The sequence below is a fragment of the Hypanus sabinus genome, chromosome 12 (genome assembly GCF_030144855.1).
Source record: "Hypanus sabinus isolate sHypSab1 chromosome 12, sHypSab1.hap1, whole genome shotgun sequence".
NCBI lineage: Eukaryota > Metazoa > Chordata > Chondrichthyes > Myliobatiformes > Dasyatidae > Hypanus > Hypanus sabinus.
The window spans coordinates 13,547,838-13,569,272 of NC_082717.1; the positions used below are offsets into that span (position 1 = coordinate 13,547,838).

At 45.7% G+C, this 21,435-nt stretch overlaps 1 protein-coding gene across 1 annotated transcript in view; it reads left to right on the forward strand.

Annotated features, from left to right (window-relative positions):
• The first annotated feature begins 634 nt into the window (after window positions 1-634).
• kif26ba (kinesin family member 26Ba) overlaps window positions 635-21,435 on the forward strand; it is a 356,970-nt gene continuing 336,169 nt past the window's right edge. Inside the window, exons 1-2 of the mRNA XM_059985564.1 lie at window positions 635-1,015; window positions 1,146-1,526. Of these exons, the coding sequence (XP_059841547.1) occupies window positions 956-1,015; window positions 1,146-1,526 (441 nt within the window). The 5' untranslated portion in view covers window positions 635-955. The remainder of the gene's footprint in view (window positions 1,016-1,145; window positions 1,527-21,435) is intronic.

A 21,435-nucleotide genomic window follows, 5' to 3' on the forward strand; every position in this document is an offset into this window, starting at 1 on the left:
AAACGCTATCTGAGCGGCCGTGCTGTTAATGACAGGCGGGTTTCCATCAACTGCTGCGATCCGCGAGTGTGGAGCCCAGAGAGATTCTGCCCTGCCGAGCTGATCTACGCCAAGTGGAGGCGAGTTGACACGAGCCCAGGACCTCGCCGGACCGTGCCCGCCTTCAGATAAGCCCAGAACTGAACGTGTCCCACCTGAGCCTTACCACGCTCAGATGAATCGAACAGAGCTGAATCGTGCCCAAGCGAGCCGACTCATGCCCAGCTGAACAAATCCGTGTTCACCCATGATCCGCGCCCACTTAACCTGATCCACGCCCAGCTGAGCCGAATCGTACCCACTCGGAGCTGAACAGTGCCCACCCGAACCAAACCGTTCTAGACTTGCCCACCTGTGCCTAACTAAACCCAGTGTTCGACACGAGCCGAGCTGTGCCCAGCTATGTAGACCTGATCTGACCCGTGCCCACCTGAGCCGAGCAGACCCGTGCCCAGCTGTTGCGCTCCGAAGCGAGCTGTCAGCTGGTGTGTTGCTCGGCATTGGGCGGCCGAGACGAGGCGAGCCGAGCTCCGCCCACACGGCTGGCTGGCTAGCCTGGAGTTTGGTACATTTCATCTTAACCCGAGTTGCTTTGGCTGAAAGAGGGAGAGGAGACGCAGCTGATGGTGGAAAAGTATCCAAGTTGCGGGGCAGCTCGGCACAGAAACCCTCCGCAGTGTGTAGGGGGGAGGCTCCCGCTCACCCCTCTCTCTCTCTGCCCCTCCCTCGCAAATATGCAGGAGCGGGCAGACCGGCACTGAATGGGGCAGATGTGGCACGGGACATACATCCGGCAGCAATGGTTTGATCAGAGGGCTGGTGAAGTTTAATTTTCCTCTGACAGCGATTTCAGTATCTGAGCGCTGGGTGAAGCAGAGCCCTGCGTGGGGTACCGGCCCAGAAGACCTGATTTACCATGAATTCTGTCTCCACAAGCAAGGATCGAGCAGCCTTCGCAAGGAATCGGAAGCATGCGGTGAGTGTTGTAACTCTGTGATTGATTTGTATTATATTTTTAACTAGCGCAGATGTCTGTCGATCGATTTAAGTTGATTTTTTTTAAAAATGTATGCTTTTTTTGAAAAAAAAAATCCGTGGTATTACAGGGGTCGGCGGAGAGTTACTCGCCCACAAAACTGGCAAGCTTCGCCCCAGAAATCTGGTCCAGGAAAGGGTTTCAGATGTACGAGGATTCCCGGGTCGCCCACCGACCCGCCCCGGAGGGTGCTGGTTCCGTGCCGGGTTCGGGCACCGCTTCACCCGCTTCCAGCACCGGTTCTCCCGGCTCGTCCAGCGGCTCGCCGGGATCTCTGGCCGGGTCATCGCCAGGGTCGTCGGGTACCGGCTCCCCGGGTTCAGGCACCGGCTCCCTGGGCTCGGGAGGCTCGGACGATAAAGGGATTTGGTGCGAGAACTGCAACACCAGGCTAGTGGAACTAAAGAGGCAAGCGTTGAAAATGATGGTCCCGGGCGCCTTCCCCAGTAAGGTACGTGGTCTAACCTATCCTTCCGACCGGCGCTTTTCACGCAGTCCCGCCGTGTCAGCTGCAGACCCGGGACACAGTCTCGCAACAGCCCTGACATTTTATCGATCATGTGTAGCGCTTGGTGAGGAGAAAGCCATCCATTAGAACCGGGTCATTAACAATGGCACTTTATACGGGATATTTTTCCCAGTCGAAATCTGATATAATATTCTTTCGTGTGCTGGAATGTTACTGACACCGGGAAGGCTGGAAATTCCTCGATTAATCTATAGAAATCCCTTCCGCCGTGCAGTCCGCTCCATTCTCATTTGCGACAACATATAAAACCTGTATTTGCAATGTTTGTGCGTGTGAATATCTCTATCATGTTAAAATGTTAACCTGTCTTTACATTCGGATTCATATTGCTGCTGTCAGTTATATGGGTGTTTTTAGAAATATGTATCTATATAAATACCGTTTTGCTCCCCATTTTTGCAATTCAGGTATTGAGGTAAATCTTAAGTGTGTGTGTGTGTGTGTGTGTGTGTGTGTGTGTGTGTGTGTTCATATGTGTATGTATGTGTTTGTGAGTGTGTGTGTAAATGTGTGCGTGTGTATGAATGTCTTCGAGTGTGTGTGAGAATGTGTTCGTGTGTGTGTGAATGTGTTCGTGTGTGTGTGAATGTGTTCGTGTGTGTGTGTTTGTGCAAAATCTAAGACGGTCAGCGCTGCAGAGGCTGCGGCTGGTCCGTTAGAAATAGTGCTTTGGCATTCGCAGAGGCATGTTTTTTACAACCCGGTGAACCGTGTGTTCGCGGCTGGTGCAGCTGGAGGCGAGGGATCGGATGCGTTCCCGGGGAGCGAACGCTCTGGGAGCCGCCACCCCTCTCGCTATCAGCGGGCGCGTTGGTGTCTGTGGCGAGCGCTCACTCATTCAATCACTGCTGGCTGCGGAGATACCTGCAGATGCTCTGCCGAATTCCCAGCGGGGATTTGTCTTGCGAACCAGGCGCGTTGACTTTTTCAGATCAGGGGCGGTTACTCCCCGCATCGCTACCCCGCCCGGACCCCGTACTCTCAGGTACAACAAGGGCGAACATTGGTCAGCAACACCCGCCTGGCCCCCACTATCCTTTCACACAGTGGCAAATGAAGTCGCAGCAGCCGGAATGATTCCAGATGAGGAGTGGTTTACCGCAGGGGCAACAACGGGGCTTCGCTTTTCTCTGAAAGCATTAAAACTATCCCCGGTAATTAGTTCGTATGGAATATAACCAAAGCACTTGGCACTATCTTTAGTGGAGGGAAGATCAGACCCAGCCTTTCTGAATTCCACCCCCCCCCCCCCCCACACACACACACAAATAGAAGAAAGCCTATCGGCCCGTCGTGTCGATGCTCGCTCCTGATCTCCCCACTTCTTTCCTCAGAGTCCTTTTTTTTTCTTATCGAATATTCATTCGAGTCAGTTTTAAAAGCTGATTCTACTGTCCTTTGGATTTTTATTCTGGGACAATTCCTTTCTTTCTGCCTTCGGAGCGTATCCTGAAAACTGCTCTGGGCGGTTGGCGGGAGGGGAGGGGCGGGCGAGAGAGAGGGAGAGCAGCCATGGATGAAAGAGGATGCGAATGAGAGAGGGAGGGGTTGTATGCAGAGGTAGATGAAACGAGGGAGAGATGGTGAGTGCGAAAGTGAGCGGAAAGAGAGTAGGCAGAAGGTGCAGAAATAGAAGAGGAATGAGAGACAAGTGGAGAGAAGAAGGGTTTAAAGAGAAGGGACAGAAGGAAGAAGGAGAGAGCAAGGGAAAATATGGGATGAGAGAGAAGTGAGGGAAATGAGAGAGAGCAGAGAGGTAGGGCAAGACAGCAACTAGAAAGGCAAAGGGGTTACAGACTAGGGAGAGAGGGACAGGTAGAGAAACTGAGGGTGAAAGATTGAAAGAAAGAGGGTGAGATGCTGAAGCCATACATAGTGAGCTGTATAGCAGTGTACATCCCAGAGACTGTTTACACAGTGGCTGGGGCCAGGGGCCAAGACTGGTGAACTGGTTGGCAGGGAAGGTACTGCTACCAGAAGGGTTCATTGCAGATGGGGGGGGGGGGGGAATGCAGTGGGTGGGAGGCAGTGATTGGCCAGGGAAGACCATTGAAGAGAGGTCCCTGGTCTTGTGTTGCCCAGGTTGAGGTTGCAACTCCAGTGATTGCAGAATATTAGAATGACTATAGCAAGCTAGGAGGTCATGTGATCCATTGTATCATTCTGGCTATGTGTAGGACTAAGCCAACCAGTCTTGCTGAATACACCTTCTCCCCAGAGCTCTTGCAATTCTCTCCATCCTTTGGCATATCAGAGTTGAATCTCCCTCACCTCTCTTGGCTATGCTCAACCACTACTTACCATTCTTTGGTTATTTTTCCGATCACCTCTCTTCTCTCTCTGAGTTCTGAAGACCTCTGCCAATGGCAGTAGTTCCTATCTCCCTACTTACACCCTCAGTCCTGATGCAGTGTCTCAACCTGAAGTGTTGACCATTCCTCTTCCTCCACAGATGCTGCCTGACCTGCTGAGATCTTCCAGCAGTTTGGCCTTTTGGCTCCAGATTCCAGCATCTGCAGTATCTCTGGTTTTGCTATCTACTTGTGTCTATAGGAAAATGAAGGACTAGTGGGAAAGAGTGGTTAGATTGATCTTAGAATAGGTTAAAGGGTTGGCACAACACTGTGGGCTAAAGTGTACTGTACTGTACTGTACTGTACTGTACTGTGCTATAGTGTTCTATGTTCTAATTAATTTAACCACCTCTGTCAGATCACCTCACAACCTCCCCATTACAAAGAGAACAACTAGAATTTTCCCTAGCTCTTCACCTCAGCCCTGGAATTATTTCTGAAATCTCTTCTGACCAGATCTGTTTGAATCAACATAATGGTTGTGATGTGTGGTAGGCTTTTGGGTTGAGCTGCAAATTGTCTCTGAGCGACTGCCCCCTTGATCTATACCTCACATTACCTCCCAAAGCCAAAGAGGCCCGGAGGAAAGGGGCTGCCCATACATCTCTCTGCTTTGTTGGAACTGTAGGAGGTGCATCAGAGCTAGGGCAGAGATTCCATGTCCAGAAGGACAATTGCTGGCTTTAAAATATCAAATCCCGTGTGTACAGGAGGATTATTAATTTGTGCGTTAAACATTGGTGTCTGGTTAAGTTATGAAGGACATGTTGCATTAATTTTTATAAATGCATGATACATGAGACGTTTTTGCAAACCAATTAAAATTCAGTTGAAGAAATTTGTATGTGTGTGAGAGAGAGAGAGAGAGAGAGAGAGAGAGAGAGAGAGAGAGAGAGAGAGAGAGAGAGAGAGAGAGAGAGCACATACCTGAGCTGTGGGTTGGAGGAGTTAACTTGGTCATCTGCTGAAGCGCAGGGAGATAAGTTCATGGGCAGGGAGAGGAGGATAAGCTCCCTGAAAACTGAAGCCAGTGTCTTGAGCTGTGAAATGTGAGTCAGGGACTGGTCTTCTTTCAGTTCAACGGTGCATTTCTTTACTAATCTGTGTGTGTGTATGCATAATGTCTATAACTCCGTGGGTATATATACATATGTATATTGATATGCTTGTGTCATCTGGGAATGTTATTTGAGCGAACATGTATCTAAATGCTTTTGCATGTCTGTATGTGTGACTGTGCATGTGTTTCATTAAATGCATATATGTATGGTTTTTGATTATGCTTCAGATAGGAGCACAGTCAAGTACAACCATGTATTTACTTATACACTCAGTGGCCACTTTATTAGTTACACCTGCCCATTAATGCAAATATCTAAACACCCAGGCATGTGGCAGCAGCTCAATGCAGACGTGGCCATCTGGTTTAGTTGTTCTTCAGACCAAACATCAGAACGGGGAATAAATGTGATCGAAGTGACTGACTGCGGAATGATTGTTGGTGCCAGACGGGGTGGTTTGAGTATCTCAGAAACAACTGGACTCCTGCTATTTTCCCACACAAGTCTCCAGAGTTTACAGAGAATGGTACAAAAAAACAACAAAAATATTCAGCGAGCAGCTGTTCTGTTGGTGAAAACACCTTGTTAATGAGAGAAGTCGGAGGAGAATGGCCAGACTGGTTCAAGCTGCCAGGATCGCAAATCACCGTGTGTTACAATAGTGGCAGAACAACATCTTTGAATGCACAACATGTTGGGCCTTGAAAGGGATGGGCTACCACAGTAGATGGCCACAAATATGTACTTAGTGGTCACTCTAGTAGGTACAGGAGGTACTTGATAAAGTGGCCACGTGTCCAAGTGCCCATCTGTGTAATTGCGTGCAAATGACAATGCTGCTTTTGTGTATGCCCACTATGTGTGTGTGAATACGTCTGTGTGAGTATCCGTATGCATATATGTATGCTTTAGGATGGATGATGTATGTGTGTGCGAGTACCTGAGTGTGCGTGTCTTTAAAACTGTTTTCTCTATTTCCCTACTGTACAGTCTGTTCTGAATATCGGAATGTAGGCACAATTTCTCACAGACCATGAATATGCATCGCGTTCAGTCCCGGTGGCACATTCCCTCATCTGGGTCCCGTCCCAGTCCTCTAACCACATTTAGCAACACATTAATACTGTTTTATTTTTCCAATGTGACTTGAAGGTTGTCAAAACGCAAGAGGTTCTTCATCATTGCAAACCAGCTGAATGGGTTCAGACCATCTTATGAGCTGTAATGAATGCGGATTCATTAAACGGAATATTGTACCTGTAATAGGTGGATTTAGCTGAACAAACATTTATTGGGATCAGTCAAGCGCTCCCTTTCTTCTGCCTTACGTATGGGGCTGCAAATAAATTGGTTCTGGCAAAGTACTCAGGCAGTTATTTCCTCCCCATTCATGGTGTGTGACTGATAATTATTAGATTGGGGCAGTGCGGTAGTGTAGTGGTTAGCGAATCGCTTTACAGTACCAATGGCCCGGGTTCAATTCCCTCCGCTGCCTGAAAGGAGTTGTCCCTGTGACCATGTGGGTTTCCTCTGGGTGCTCTGGCTGTCCCACAGTCGGTAGGTTAATTGGTCATTGTAAATGGCCCAGTGATTGGGCTGGGATTAAATAAGGGGATTGTTGCTCGGGAGGGCCAATTCCATGCTGTCTCTCAATAAATACACTTCTCAGCGTTTTGTTTAACTGTGGTTGCTTTTTGTTAAATGTCACCTGTTTTAGTGTTGTGCTTGGATCCATTCCACGGGGCTTCAGTGACGGGTGGTTCCTGATTTTGGAGTAGTGACCTGTGATTTCCAGGGTCTTCCTGTGACCCATTGCTGTTGGAGGGTGGTGTTGCACAGTGGGAGTGGGTTGACTGGTTGAGTGTAAGGTCCACGTGTACTTGGTGAATGAGCTGACTTGGAGCCAGCCATGTATGTGCGTATGTATATACAATTGTTGACTGTTCAGTGATGGATTTTGGGATCACCTTGGTTCTGGGGGGGGGGAGTTGATGAGCTGACCCTCCACCCTGTCGATTAGCTCCGCTCTGTCCAAGGAATATGTGGCTCAGTAGCGGTTACCTCGTTTCAGTGACTCCCTTCCTGTGGCTGAGCTGAGACCACAGGGCTCGAGATGGAGCAAGGATGGAGCTTGGTTTATGTGTCTCAACTCCACCGGCTGCTGCTTGTAATCACAGAACTGGGGAGGAGCATTCCCCTGGCTCCAGTGCCTGGGTGAAGAGATCTTCAGATCACTCTTGAGTACTGAAAATCAGCACTGTACTGTGATGTACTGCATTGTATCGGTCACGATGAAGGTAGAATTGTAGATATTTACATAGATTTTAGTAAGGCATTTGACAATGTCCCTCATGGGAGGCTCATCCAGAAGATTAAGATACATGGGATGCGTGGTGAATTTGCCGTTTGGATTCAGAACTGGCTTGCCCATAGAAGACAGAGAGTAGTGGTTGAAAGGACTTATCCGAGCTGGAGGTCTACGATTAGTGATGTTCCACAGGGTTCCGTACTGCGACCCCCGCTGTCTGTGATGTACATAAACAACCTAGATGAAAGTTTTGACAGGTGGGTTGATAAGCTGGTGGATGGTATGAAGATTGGTGGTGTTGTGGATGGTGTAGACCGGCAAAAAGTACAGACCAATTGCAGATGTGGGTGGAGAAATGGCGGATGAAGTTTAACCCAGACCAATGTGCAGTGTTGCGCTTGGTAGGTCCAATGCAAAGAGACAGTACTTGTAAAGGGCAAACCCCTTAACAGAGTTGATGAGCAGAGGGATCTTGGGCTCCAAGATCATTGCTCGCTAAAAGTGGTAACATAGGTTGATAGGGCGGTTAAGAAGACAAATGACATGCTTGCTTTTATTAGTCGAGGCACTGAGTTCAAAAGTCAGCAAGTTAAGTTGCAGCTTTATAAAATGCTAGTTAGGCCACATCTGGAATCTGCGGCCCCATTATAGGAAGGATGTAAAAGATTTGGAGAGGGTCCAGAAGAGGTTTGCCAGGATGTTGCCTGGATTAGAGGGAATGCACTATAATGAGGTTCGACAAACAGGTTGTTTTCTCTGGAGGCTGAGGGGAGATCTAATAGTAGTTTATAAGATTATGAGAGGCATAAATAAAGTAGACAAACAGTATCTTTTTCCCAGAGTTGACATGCCTAATAGCAGAGGGCATGCATTGAAGGTGAGAGGGGGTAAATTCAAAGGAGATATGAAGGGCAAGTTTTTGACACAGAGAGTGGTGGGTGCTTGGGGTGTGGTAGTGGCAGATACTTTAAGAGATGTTTAGAGAGGCACATGAATGTGAGGAAAATGGAAGGATATGGACATTTTGCAGCCAGAAGAAATTAGTTTAGTTGGCCACTTGATTTCAAATTTATTTGCTTTGGGACAATATTGTAGGCCGGATGGCTTGCTCCTGTGCTGGACTGTTCTATGTTCTATGCTCTGTGTGTGACCACAAGAAACTGTAAAGTATTATAGACCTAGGCTATCATATCCTGGAAACCAGCCACCGCTCGATGGACTCTGTCTATACTTCATACTATCTCAGTCAAGTAGTCATCCTAATCAAAGACCTCACCCTCCCAAAGACCCACCCTCTCTTCTCCCCTCTCCCAAAGGCCTGAAAACATGTACCACCAGGCTCAAGGACAGTTTCCATCCCACAGTTATCAGACCTTTTATGTGATAAGATAGACTCCTGACCTCGTGCTTCATCACTCACAAGCACTGCCCTTGTCACCTCATGAAAACCCAAGTTGGTACAACTTGCTCTGCACAAGGCCATGCTGACTCTCCCGAATTAGACCATGGTTTTCCAAATGATCATAAATCCTATCCCTAAGAATTATCTCTGGTAACTTCCCTACCACTGACATAAGACTCACCAGTCTATAGTTTCCAGGATTATCCTTGGTTCTTGAATAATGGAACAGTATTAACTACTCACCAGTCCTCCGGGACCTTGCCTGTGGCTAGAGAAGACGTGATGATACTGGTTAAGGCCACAGCAATCTCTTCTCTTGCCTCTCTCAATAACTGGCGTTATATCCCATCAGGCCTTGGGGGCTCATTCATCTTAATGCTCTTTTAAAAGACCCAACACTACCTCCTCCTTTACCATTGTCATACCAAGCCATCATGCAACAAGGCAGAATCCTTTCTGTGGAGCATCAATCCAAAAGGGTGAAGGTCAGCAGGGACATGCTGGACATTTCAGTTGTCTCCTGAGGAACCATATTACCATATAACAATTACAGCACGGAAACAGGCCATCTCGGCCCTTCTAGTCCATGCCGAACGCTTACTCTCACTTGGAAGCTGGTGATTTTTCTTGGCTGTGGCATCATAGGGCTGAAGAATCATTGCTTCCACAGAGAACTGTTCTTTCTTGACTGTCCAAAAAGCAAGTCCTCATCGATAGTCCTGGGCGTGATCCAGCAGGGCTGATTAACTTGTGTTTCTGTCAATATCTGTGTCTCAGGCTCCACCAAAGGCATTGTGTTCAACCTTACATACAGAATCAGAATTAGTTTTCTTAATACTGATTTGAGTCATGAAATCTGTTGTGCATCAGCCATACAGTGCAATAAACAAGTTACAATAAAAAATGTATTTTTAAAATTGCAAAAAGAGAGCGAAATAGTGAGGTAGTGTTCACTGATTCATAAATCATTCTGAGATCTGATAGCAGGGGGGAAGAAGCTGTTCCTAAAACATTGAATGTGAGTCTTCAGGCTCCCGAACCTCCTTCGAAACGAGAAGAAGGCATGTCTTGGATGGTGGGGGTACTTAATGATGGATGCATCCTTTTTAAGGCACTGCCTTCTGAAGATGTCCTTGATGGAGGGAATGATTGTGCCGTGATGGATCTGGCTGAGTCTCGACCCTCTGCAGCATCTTTCTCGATCCCGTACCGTACATAAGAGCCTCCAGACCAGATGGTGACGCATCCAGTCAGAGTGGCCTCCACCATGAGATTGAGGCCTCCGTCGGTCAGGGTCCACATTGGATGCTGCTTCCGAGCTGACTCGAGTTGCAAGAGGGCAGCACAATATGGAGAGCAAGTTGTTGCCCATGTAGCAAACTCCCTCCCTCCACTCATCTGACGAACCCAAAGGAACGGCAGAGACCAATGCAGGAGATGCCACTCAGGATTGAACTCAACGTAGGACTGCCCTAGGGACTCCATCTTAGGATTTTTCCCTTGGGGTTTACTTCTGAAGCCTTATTCATGAGTGGGTGTAGCTGCAACGCAGTGGAGATTTGAGCTCAGAGTTTTCGTTCTCCTAAGATGAGCTGTCAACGTCACCTGACGAGCCCCATCTGCCCGAAGCGACTGGTTTTAACATGCCAGTAACCCAACTTTGCTCCTTCTCCTGTCAGTAGAAACGGTTCTGCCGGGTTTAGTAGCTAAGCCACATGTGAAGGCCAGGAGCTGGATTTAGTTGTCAGAGGCTATTTGAGGTGCACGCCATTGGGGGCATTTAATAGATAGTGGGAGCTTGCCCCCATTATCACCTAGCTCCTCCCGCTATAACAATCCACCATAAATCTGTAAAAATTTGCCACTAAAATCAGGCAATGACTGGAGGGTCACTTAAGTCAGAAACTGACGGTTTCAAATTCCACAGCAGGCAAAATCCAGGCTGACATTTCAGTGGAATCCCACAGAGAGTTGTACCATCATTTGGACGAGCTGCTTATTCTCCTCGTTCAGGTGGTCATATGAAAACTACTGCTGTTTCTTTGAAAGAAAAGGAGGTTCTGAGTAACATCTTGCAAACAGATGTAAGGAAAGACTCACAATATTGGGCTATAGTGTTGATGCTGTCAGTTGGAGCTTACGACCAAGTCTCCTACACTACACTATAGCACATCAGAAGAAAGCGGCGGCGTTGTGGAGCAATTTTGGACAGGTAGTGAAGATTACCGCGTGATTTTAAATTCTTCCCAGCGAGAATTCTCTCCTCTCCCCAACCCCCTTCCCAACCAGGCAGAAGATACAAAAACACGAGAAGGTCTGCAGACGCTGGACGTCCAAAGCGACATATACAAACTGCTGGAGGAACTCAGCAGGCCAGGCAGCACCAATGGAAAAGTGTAAACAGTCGACGTTTTGGGCTGAGCCTTGATGTTTACTCTTTTTCCATAGATGCTGCCTGGCCTATTGAGTTCCTCCAGCGTTTTGTGTGTGTTGCTGAAGATACAGCAGCCTGACAGCATGTGCCACCGCGCTCAACGTTGGCTTCTACCCCACCATTATAAGACCAGTGAATGTTCCACTAGTATTGCAAAATGGATTCTTGGCCTCAGAGTCAGCACCCTTCGTGACCTTGCACCTTTTTGCCTGCCTCTGCTGCACTTTCTCTGTAACTGTAACTTTATTCTGCATTGCTTTCCCTCGTACTACCTCACTGCACTGTCATAATGAAACTATCTGTATGGGTGGCATGCTAAACAAAGTTTTTCGCTGTATCTCATGACAATAATAAAATTATTTACTTATTTACTTAGCAGTAGCAAAGCTGGGTAACCTGAATGTGTTAGTGTGGATCATGAAAGTGACGGCACCAGATGTCCTTCATGGTTCAACACAGGGGGGCTGGGGCTGGAAAAAAAATGCTCAAAGGTAAATATTTGTTCAACCGAGGAGATGGCTGTGTCTTGCCGGAGGCTTGGTGCTGGTGTTGTTCTGCTAGTGGCGTTGCTGGTCAGTTCTGGTCTCTGATTTCAGGCGTTAAGCTGGCTCATAGGTCAAAACAGCTCATAAACCCAGACAGGCAATTAAAATAGCATTCACCAGTAATGACCCACTGGCTGGTGGCGGGGTGGGGGGGTGGGGGGGTGGGAGGTTGGTCAGCCGTCGAAGGGTTGTGAGTGATGTATGTGAGGGCTTCTTCATCAATGCCTATACTGCAGATTTAATGTGCTTTTTGTCCAATATTCTTGCCAGAGGTTTCAATTTGCTTCTCTGGGCTTGCACTACACATGCCCTCTTCATCCCCTGCCGATTCTGTGCAGGCTCCTAGGTTAAACACACCTTCTACTAATTACACAGAGCTCCAGTTCATACAGTCACTCACATCTCTGTGGCTGAAGAGGTGGGTGGATAGCTGCCGGGTAACCTGGCCGAGCCAGTTATTTAGAGGGCAGGCCCGAGTCATATGTGTGTGCTACTTTATGTGCCTGGGAAGGGATTTTGGATCAGATTTATGTGCCTTTGGGACAAAGAGAGAGAGAGTGAGAGAGAAGAGCAGCAATTAAGACAGATCTTGACAGTACGGGGGCACAGACTGGAGATCAGAGGCCCGGTGGTGGCCTGTCCTGGCATTCAAGGCCCATTTGAAACATGGTTGAGGGCGGTGTGGGGAAGAGTTGTTGTTGCCGATGAAGGGTCTTGGCCTGAAATGTCGACTGTTTACTCTTTTCCATAGATGGTGTCTGGTCAGCTGAGTTTTGTGTGTGTAGGTTAGTATCCAGCATCTGCAGATTTCTTCGCATCTGTTGCTTGTTGTACGAAGGCAGTGTGCTGCTCTGCTAAGCATTGTGGGTATGCCCTGTTAGTGGCTGAACATGCGGTGAGATTTGTTGGGCTGCCTACAGCACATCCTCAGGTTTTGTTGGTAGTTAATGCAAATGAATCATTTCGCATGATGTTTTGATGTTCATGTGTTTAATAAATAAATCTAAATCTAGTGTGAACTATTCGTGAACGAAGCTTTGAGGCAGAACTCCGAGTGAGTATACTAGTCCCAGTGGACTTTCTCTGTAGCTGTTACCCTTTCTGTTATTCTGCGACCTCAGTGCACTGTTGTACTGAATCAATCTGTATGAACAATGTGCATGACAAGTTTCTCACTGTGCCTCGATACATGTGATACTAATAAACCAATTTACCAATTTTTACTAATTCTCATTCTGTACTCCCTCTCTTTCTTTCAGGCAGTGACTCAGCCCATTTTGATCAATCTCTTGGTCTTTTTCTCAGGGATAGGGAACCCAAAACTAGAGGTTATGGGTAGATTGGAAAGGGACCCAAAGGGCAACTTATTTATGCAGAGCGTGTGCATATTCCATAAAATACAATGTTGGAAAGTGTGTGGTCATGCACTTTGGTAGAAGAAATAAACGGGCAGACTATTATTTAAATGGGGAGAGAATTCAAAGTTCTGTGATGCAACGGGACTTGGTGCAGGATCCTCGTGCAGGATACCCTTAAGGTTAACCTCCAGGTTGAGTCAGTGGTGAAGAAGGCAAATGCAATGTTGGCATTCATTTCTAGAGGAATAGAATATAGCAGCAGGGATGTGATGTTGAGGCTCTGTAAGGCACTGGTAAGACCTCACTTGGAGTACTGTCTGCAGTTCTGGGCTCCTGGATGTGCTGATGTCGGGGAGGGTTCAGAGAAGATTCACTAAAATGATTCCGGGAATGAGAGGGTTAACATATGAGGAACATTTGACTGCTCTTGGACTGTACTCCTTGGAGTTTAGAAGAATGAGGGGGGGACCTCATGGAAACATTTCGAATGTCGAAAGGCATGGACAGAGTGGATGTGGCAAAGTTGTTTCCCATGGTGGGGGAGTCTAGTACGAGAGGACATGACTTAAGGATTGAAGGGCGCCCATTCAGAACAGAGATGCGAAGAAATTTTTTTAGCCAGAGGGTGGTGAATCTATGGAATTTGTTGCCACGGGTGGCAGTGGCGGTCAAGTCATTGGGTGTATTTAAGGCAGAGATTGATAGGTATCTGAGTAGCCAGGGCATCAAAGGTTATGGTGAGAAGGCAGGGGAATGGGACTAAATGGGAGAATGAATCAGCTCATGATAAAATGGTGGAGCAGACTCGATAGACCGAATGGCTGACTTCTGCTCCTTTGTCTTATGGTCTTATTTGTGGAATGAGGTATTTTTGAATGGGCAATGAACCGATGAACAGTACCTCACTACTTTTTTTATTTTTATTTTTGAACTACTTATTTCATTTAACAATTTAATATATTTATATTTAAATGTTTAAATGGTTTTGGCATGGACTAGATGGGCTGAAGGGTCTGTTTCTGTGCTGTATTTCTCTATGACTCAATGACTAGATGCTTATTGTAATTCATTTTTCTCTATTATTATGTATATACTGCTGCCATAAAGACAACAAATTTCATGATATACAGTATACTGGCGATATTAAACCTGATTTTGATGAGCTGACAGAGAAAGTGGCTGAGACAGGTTCAATAAACAAGATTTAAAGTGCTTGCACAGGTACATGGATAGGAACGGTTTAGAGCAGGGCTCCTCAACCTTTTTTATGCCATGGACCAATATGATAAAGCAAAGGATTTGTGGATCCCAGGTTGGGGACCCCTGATTTAGAGGTTATGGGTCAAACAGGGGCACATGGGACTAACTCAGATGTGCACCTTGTTTGGTCTGGATGAACTGGGCCAAAAGGCCTTTTCCTTTACTGTATTCCTCTACAATCTGTTCTGGAATCTTCTTTTGTGGTCTGGGATCAGACTGTGTAGCTCAGAGTGAGCTGCTGGAGTCAGAGTCAAAGTAAACCTATCAAAGTTCAGAGTAATTTTACCATCAAAGTACATTTATGTCACGATATACAACCCTGAGATTTGTTTTCTTGCAGGCATAGTCAATAAATACAATAACCATAATAGAATCAGTGTAAGACTGCACCAACAGGGTGGACTACCAGTGTGCAAAAGACAACAAACTGTGCAAATACAAAAGAAAGAAAATAAAGAAATAGTAATAATAATGAATAAGTAAGCAATAAATATCGAGAACATGAGATGCAGAATCCTTGAAGGTGAGTGCACAAGTTGTGGGAATAGTTCAGTGACGGGGCAAGTTGAGAGGAGTTATCCCCTCTGGTTCAAGAGCCTGATGGTTGAGGGGTAATAACTGTTCCTGAACCAGGTGGTGTGAGTCCTAAGGTTCCTGTACCTTCTTCCTGAGCTCTGCAGTGAGAAGAGAGCATGATTTGGGTTGTAGGGGTCCCTGATGATGGAGTAGATATATGTCACCTATACAACCTTGAGTTCATTTTCCTGCAGTCATTCACAGGAGTTCATGAAAAATTATACATAAGGAAATTCTGACAAGCAACCAATGTGCAAATAAATAAATAATACCGAGAACAAGCTGTAGAGTGAAGTCTGCAGGTTGTGGAATCGGTCAGAGTTAAGTTATCCACACTGGTTCATCAGCCAAGTGACTGTAAAATAATAACTGTTCCTGAACCTGATGGTGTGGTACCTCCTGCCCGATGGTAACAGTGAATAGAGAGCTTAGTCTGGATGATGCTTTCTTGTGGCATTTCTCCTTGTAAATGTACTCACTGATGCCTGTGATCAACTGGGCTGTATCCACCACTTTCTGTAGCTTTTCTGTTCTCAGGCATTGGTGTTTCCATACCAGGCCATGACGCAATCAGTAAGGATACCCTCCACTATGCATCTATAGAAGTTTGTCAAAGTTTTTGGTGACACATCGAATTGAGGCAAACAACATTCAGAACAAAGAAGCTTATTGATGAACACACTGTCCATCATCGTGAACATGTATCCCATCCATCACGGACACAAAGTGTGCCTGCCACAAGAGTCACTGCAGCTCTTTGCAGAGTTTCTTTTTCAGGAGACCTGGCAAGAATTGTATGGGTTTGCAGACTCGGCCAACTCCTTCATGGGCACTGGACTCTCCACCTTTGAGAACACCTTCAAGGGTGATACCTCAGAAAGGTGACATCCATCACTAAAGACCCCCAGCACCCAGGATGTGTCCTTTTCTTTTAAAACTATCAGAAACATGCCCGAAGACACACACTCAAATTTTGAGGAACAGCTTCTTCCCCTCCGCCATTAGAATTCTGAACAGACAATGAACCAATTTTGAGTCCTGCCGAAGGGTCTTGATCTGAAACATCGACTGTACTTTTTTCCATCAATGCAGCCTGGCCTGCTGAGTTCCTCCAGCATTTTGTGTGAGTTGCTTGGATTTCCAGCATCTGCAGATTTTCTCTTGTTCATGAACACTACCTCATTATTTTTCTTTTTTTTTTTGCAGTAGTTATTTAATTTATTTTTAAATATATTCCTTATTGTAATTTATAGTTCATATCATTTTGTATTGCACTCTACTGCTGCCAGAAAACAACAAATTTCACAACATATGCCAATGAGATTAAACCTAATTCTGAAACCTGCAACTTCTAGCATTAAGAAGAGCAAGGCTAAAAGTTATGAGGGAACCCCGCCACCTTCAAGTTCCCCTCCAACTACAATCTCGTATAGGAGCGAGATATACCAACTAGTGGATTGGTTTCGCAGAAGCAACCTTGCACTCAAGACCAGTAAGACAAAAGAGCTGATTGTGGACTTCAGGAAGGGTAAGACGAAGGAAGACATACCAATCCTCATAGAGGGATCGGAAGTGAAGAGAGTGAGCAGCTTCAGGTTCCTGGGTGTCAAGATCTCTGAATACCTAACCTAGTCCAGCTACAAAGAAGGCAAGACAGTGACTATACTTCATTAGGAGTTTGAAGAGATTTGGTATGTCAACAAAAACACTCAAAAATTTCTATAGATGTACCATGGAGAGCATTCTGACAGGCTGCATCACTGTCTGGTATGGGGGAAGGGGCTACTGCACCAGATCAAAAGAAGCTGCAGAGGGTCATAAATTTAATTGGCTCCATCTTGGATACTAGCCTACAAAGCACACAGGGCATCTTCAAGGAACGGTGTTTCAGAAAGGGAGTGTCCATTATTAAGGACCCTGAGCACCCAGGGCATACCCTTGGCTCAGGTAGGAGGTACAGAATCCTGAAGGCACATACTCAGCGATTCAAGAACAGCTTCTTCCCCTCTGCCATCCAATTCCTAAATGGATATTGAATCCATGAACACTACCTCACCTTTTTAATGTATATTATTTCTGTTTTTGCACGATTTTTAATCTATTCAATATACAATAGTCCTCAAGTTACGAACGTCCGACTTACAGACAACTCGTACTTACGAAGCAAGGAAGGAAAACGCCGTCCACCATTTTAAGTCAGATCGCGACGCCATCCACCATTTTAAGTTGGATCGCAACGCCATCTACCATTTTAAGTCGTTGCCATTGACACTGTGTTGACTGTGTAACTTCGTATTTGGCTTAAATTTTTCTTAGTTAGATTCATCCTGACCCCGGCCCCCCCCACTCCGGTTCCCGTTGGTTGGTGGCGCAGTGAGATCAGCGTCGGGCTGGAGAACAGAGTTTCTCGAGTTTGATCCAGTGACAGACCGCTCCCGTGCCGGGTTGATGTCGATCCAGTGACTCCTGTGCCATCTGTGCTGGGTTAATGTCGAGCACGCAACTCAACTTTGTAAAAAACAACACTGCCACCTCCAGTTTAAATTCCCACTTGAAATATTGTGGAGGATCAAACACCCAAACCCAGCACAGCCCCCACTTGTCCCATTTAACCTGTCTCAGTGCCGTGGAGTTGTGGACCTGGGGATTTCAGTGTGGTGGTCCTTAGGACCCAGCGGACCTTGGGACCCGCCACCCGCAGTGTTTCTGTTCTGTTGATGGAAAGCAATCGCGATTGAAAATGAAGTGGAAATAATAAAGCATTTGGAAAGAGTTGAAACGCCAACGGTCATTGGAAAAGTGTTAGGCTACAGTCGGTCAACGATCAGAACAATTTCAAAGGATGGAGTGAGAGATAATGGAGCATGTGAAAGGCCCTGCCCTGAGGACAGCTACAGTTATTACTAAGCAACGCAGCGGTTTAATTATTGGAATACATATGTTTCCTAAGTGTTGTATATGCATAGAAAGGTAAATATATACTATATACTAAGACAAACGTTTGACTAACTATGCTAAATAATACCAGATGTACTTGTTCTGACTTATATACAAACCTGACTTAAAGACAGACTCAGGAACAGAACTTGTACCTAACCCAGGGACTGCCTGTACTGTAATCTATCTATCTATCTATCTATCTATCTATCTATCTATCTATTTAGTTATCTATCTATCTTTCTTCTTCTCTCTGTTATGTATTGCATTGAACTGCTGCTGCTAAGTTAACAAATTTCAGGACACATGCTGATGATAGTAAATCTGATTCTGATTCGTAACTAGTGCATATTGCTGATCAGGCAATGTGTCGTTGGCCTTTGGTCTTCACTGGGTCCAAATGCTGGGCTCCCCAGGTGTGCAACGGTTCCAGGAGGAGACCCAAGGTCAGTTAGAGATGAAATGTCACCAAGTCCACTTTTTTCACTGAGGTTGGGTGAGACTAGAGGTAGTGGTGTTGAGTTAAAGGTGAAAAGTGAAGTGTTTAAGGGGAACATGAGGGGGGATTTTTGTTACGAGCTGCTAGCAGAAGTGATGGATGCTGGTTCAATTTCAACATTTAAGAGAAATTTAGATAGGTACATAGGTTATGGAGGACTATTGCCCGGGTGCCTGTTGATGGGACCAGGCAAAATAGTAGTTCAGCACAGACTAGATGGGCCAAAGGGCCTGTTTCTGTGTTGTAATGTTCTGTGACTCTATCTAACAACAGAAGTCAGTGATGCCTTAAACTTGAGAAAGATGAATTATAAGAAATTATGTGTTTCATTTCATGGTATCTTTTAACAATGCACATGTCTCAGTAGAAATTGCTGGTAAGTTTTAACTCACCCCTGTAAAGTGTTGCTCTCCATGTAAATCATCAACTGTTCCTTCCAGTATAATTCATCAAATACACCAGGCTCTTCCCAATATTACTCAGAACAGTAGAGTGTGCAAAAGTCTTAGGCACATTTACATAGCTAGGACACTAAGACTTGTGCACAGTACAGCATTTGTCAATGTGGAGTGGAGAGCGAGTTTATAAATCCGGCAGGAGCAAAAGGATGTTGGGAATGGCGAGCATGGAGTGCCATGGGAAGGGAGTGGGACAGGTGGCAGAGAAGGAGTGCCAGTGGAGGGAAAAGTACAAGTGCGGACACACCCAGTCCTGAGACACCAGGAAAGATAATTTGATTCCAGACAATTAGTTTATTGATCATTACAGAACATCTCTCTGGTGCTTCCCGCTCCCTCGCCCCTCACTTCCCCTTTTCCCAACCATGATTCCCCTCTCCCTGCCCCCTTCCCACTCTCAGTCCACAATAGAGTTTCAAATCAGAATCAGGTTTATCATCACTCACATACGTCATGAAATTAGTTTTTATTTTGCAACAGCAGTACAGTGCAATACATAAAATGACTACAGTATTGTTGAAAGCTTTTAGGCACACTATGTGCCTAAGACTTTTACACAACGCTGTACAATGCAAACCTTTCAACTTTATTTTATTTAGAGATACAGCGCAGTGACAGGCCCTCCCAGCCCAATAAGCCCTTGCCACCCGATTACACCCTTGTCACCAATTAACCTATTAACCTGTTATGTCTTTGGAATGTGGGAGGAAAACTAGGGCACCTGGAGGAAACCCACAGAGGTACAGGGAGAACTTGTAAACTCCTCACAGACAGCAGCGGGAAATGAACCTGGGTCACGGCGTCATAAAGCAATGCACTAACCACTACGCTACTGTGCCATCCCTAAAAGCATTGACTTTTTCTATTTATAATATATAACAATATGTCTTCAATTCAGCGCACCCTTCCCAGAGTAACTCATATATAACAACTCTGTGGCTTGCCTTTCACAATCTAACGCAGTGATACTGTGCATTTTTCTCATTGATTTAACATTAATACAATGTACCCTTTCTAATAATAACTCCACAGTCCTGTGTGCCCTTCCCAACAAAACACATCAATGCATTGCTCCTTCCCAAAATAACTCACTAATTCAGTGCACTCTTCTCAATAATAGAATATCAGTGTGGCCTTTCCAATTTAAGTCAACGTTCCTGTTTGACCTTCCCAATATAACTTATCAGGGCACTGCGCCTTTCCCAGAATAGCTTAGCAATACTGTGTATTCTTCCCAATATAAAATACTAATCCACAGTATAATTCCCAATATAACTCACCAATGCAGAGTGTCCATGCTGATGTAACTTACCAATGGAGTCAATCCTTCCCAATATAACCCTCCAAATCAGTGCATTCTTCCTAATTTATCTCAGCACATAAAAGTGGCCTTCCCAATATAAGTCACCAGTATGGCGCCACTCTCCCAATAAATCCCTTCAGCACACCACACTCTTTGCAATTGATTGGTACGTTGTAGCCTTTGCAATATACACTCACTTTATTATGTACATCTGTACACCTGCCCATTAATGCAAACATCTACTTACCCAATCATCTGGCAGCAACTCAATGCATAAAAGCATGCTGACATGGTGAAGAGGGTTAGTTGTTGTACAGACCGATGATTGGAATGGGAAAGAAATGCGATCTGAGTGCCTTTGACTGCGGAATGATTGTTGGTGCCAGATGGGTTAATCTGAGTATCTCAGAAACTGCTGAACTCCTGGGATTTTCATGCGCAAGAGCCTGTGGAGTTTACAAAGAATGGTACAAAAAGCTGAAAACAACATCTAGTGGGCACAGTTCTGTGGGTAAAAATACTTTGTTAATGAGAGTGGTTAGAAGAGAATGGCCAGATTAGTTCAAGCTGACAGTAACTCAAATAACCAGGTATTACAACAGTGGTGTGCAGAAGCATCTCTGAATGCACAACATGTTGAACCTTGAAGTGGATGTACTACAGCAGCAGAAGACCATGAACATACACTCAGTGGTAATAGGTATTGGAGTTACCTAATGAAGAGGGCACTGAGTGTATATTATGAATTGAATGACAATACTGTATAGATCAGTGAAGTTGCATCAGGTCTGGGCCTGAAACAATAGATTTTTTTAATTTCCCTCCATAGATGTTACCTGACTTGCTGAGTTCTTCCAGCATTTTGTGTGCATTGCTGTGGAGTTCCAGCAGCTGCAGAATCTCTTGTGTCTCAGAGAGAGGAAGAACAAGGTGAATCAAGAAGTGTTGCTGTCTGATGCTCAGCCTGGGGTTGGACCAGAGCAGGCTGTTATTTCTGGGCTGGGATTGTTGAGGCCTGACTCGGGTGCTTGGAATAGAAGGGTGAGCCACATTTCTTGGCATTGATGTTGGTCCCTGAGCTCTGCAGCGAGGTTTGCCCAAAGGAAAACAAGGTACAAATTGTCGGAGGAGTCCAGAGAGGGTGCTGGTTCCTGTTAGTCCAGCTACAAGGAGGCTTGGTAAGACAAGCAAATTGGTAAACTGGTGAATTGGTTCAGTATTGCGATATGCCTGGCATACTGTCCATACAGATCAATTCATTACAATAGTGCAGGAAAAAAGCAGTAACTGAATGCAGAATGAAGTGTTACAGTTACTGGCAAAGTATAATACAGGT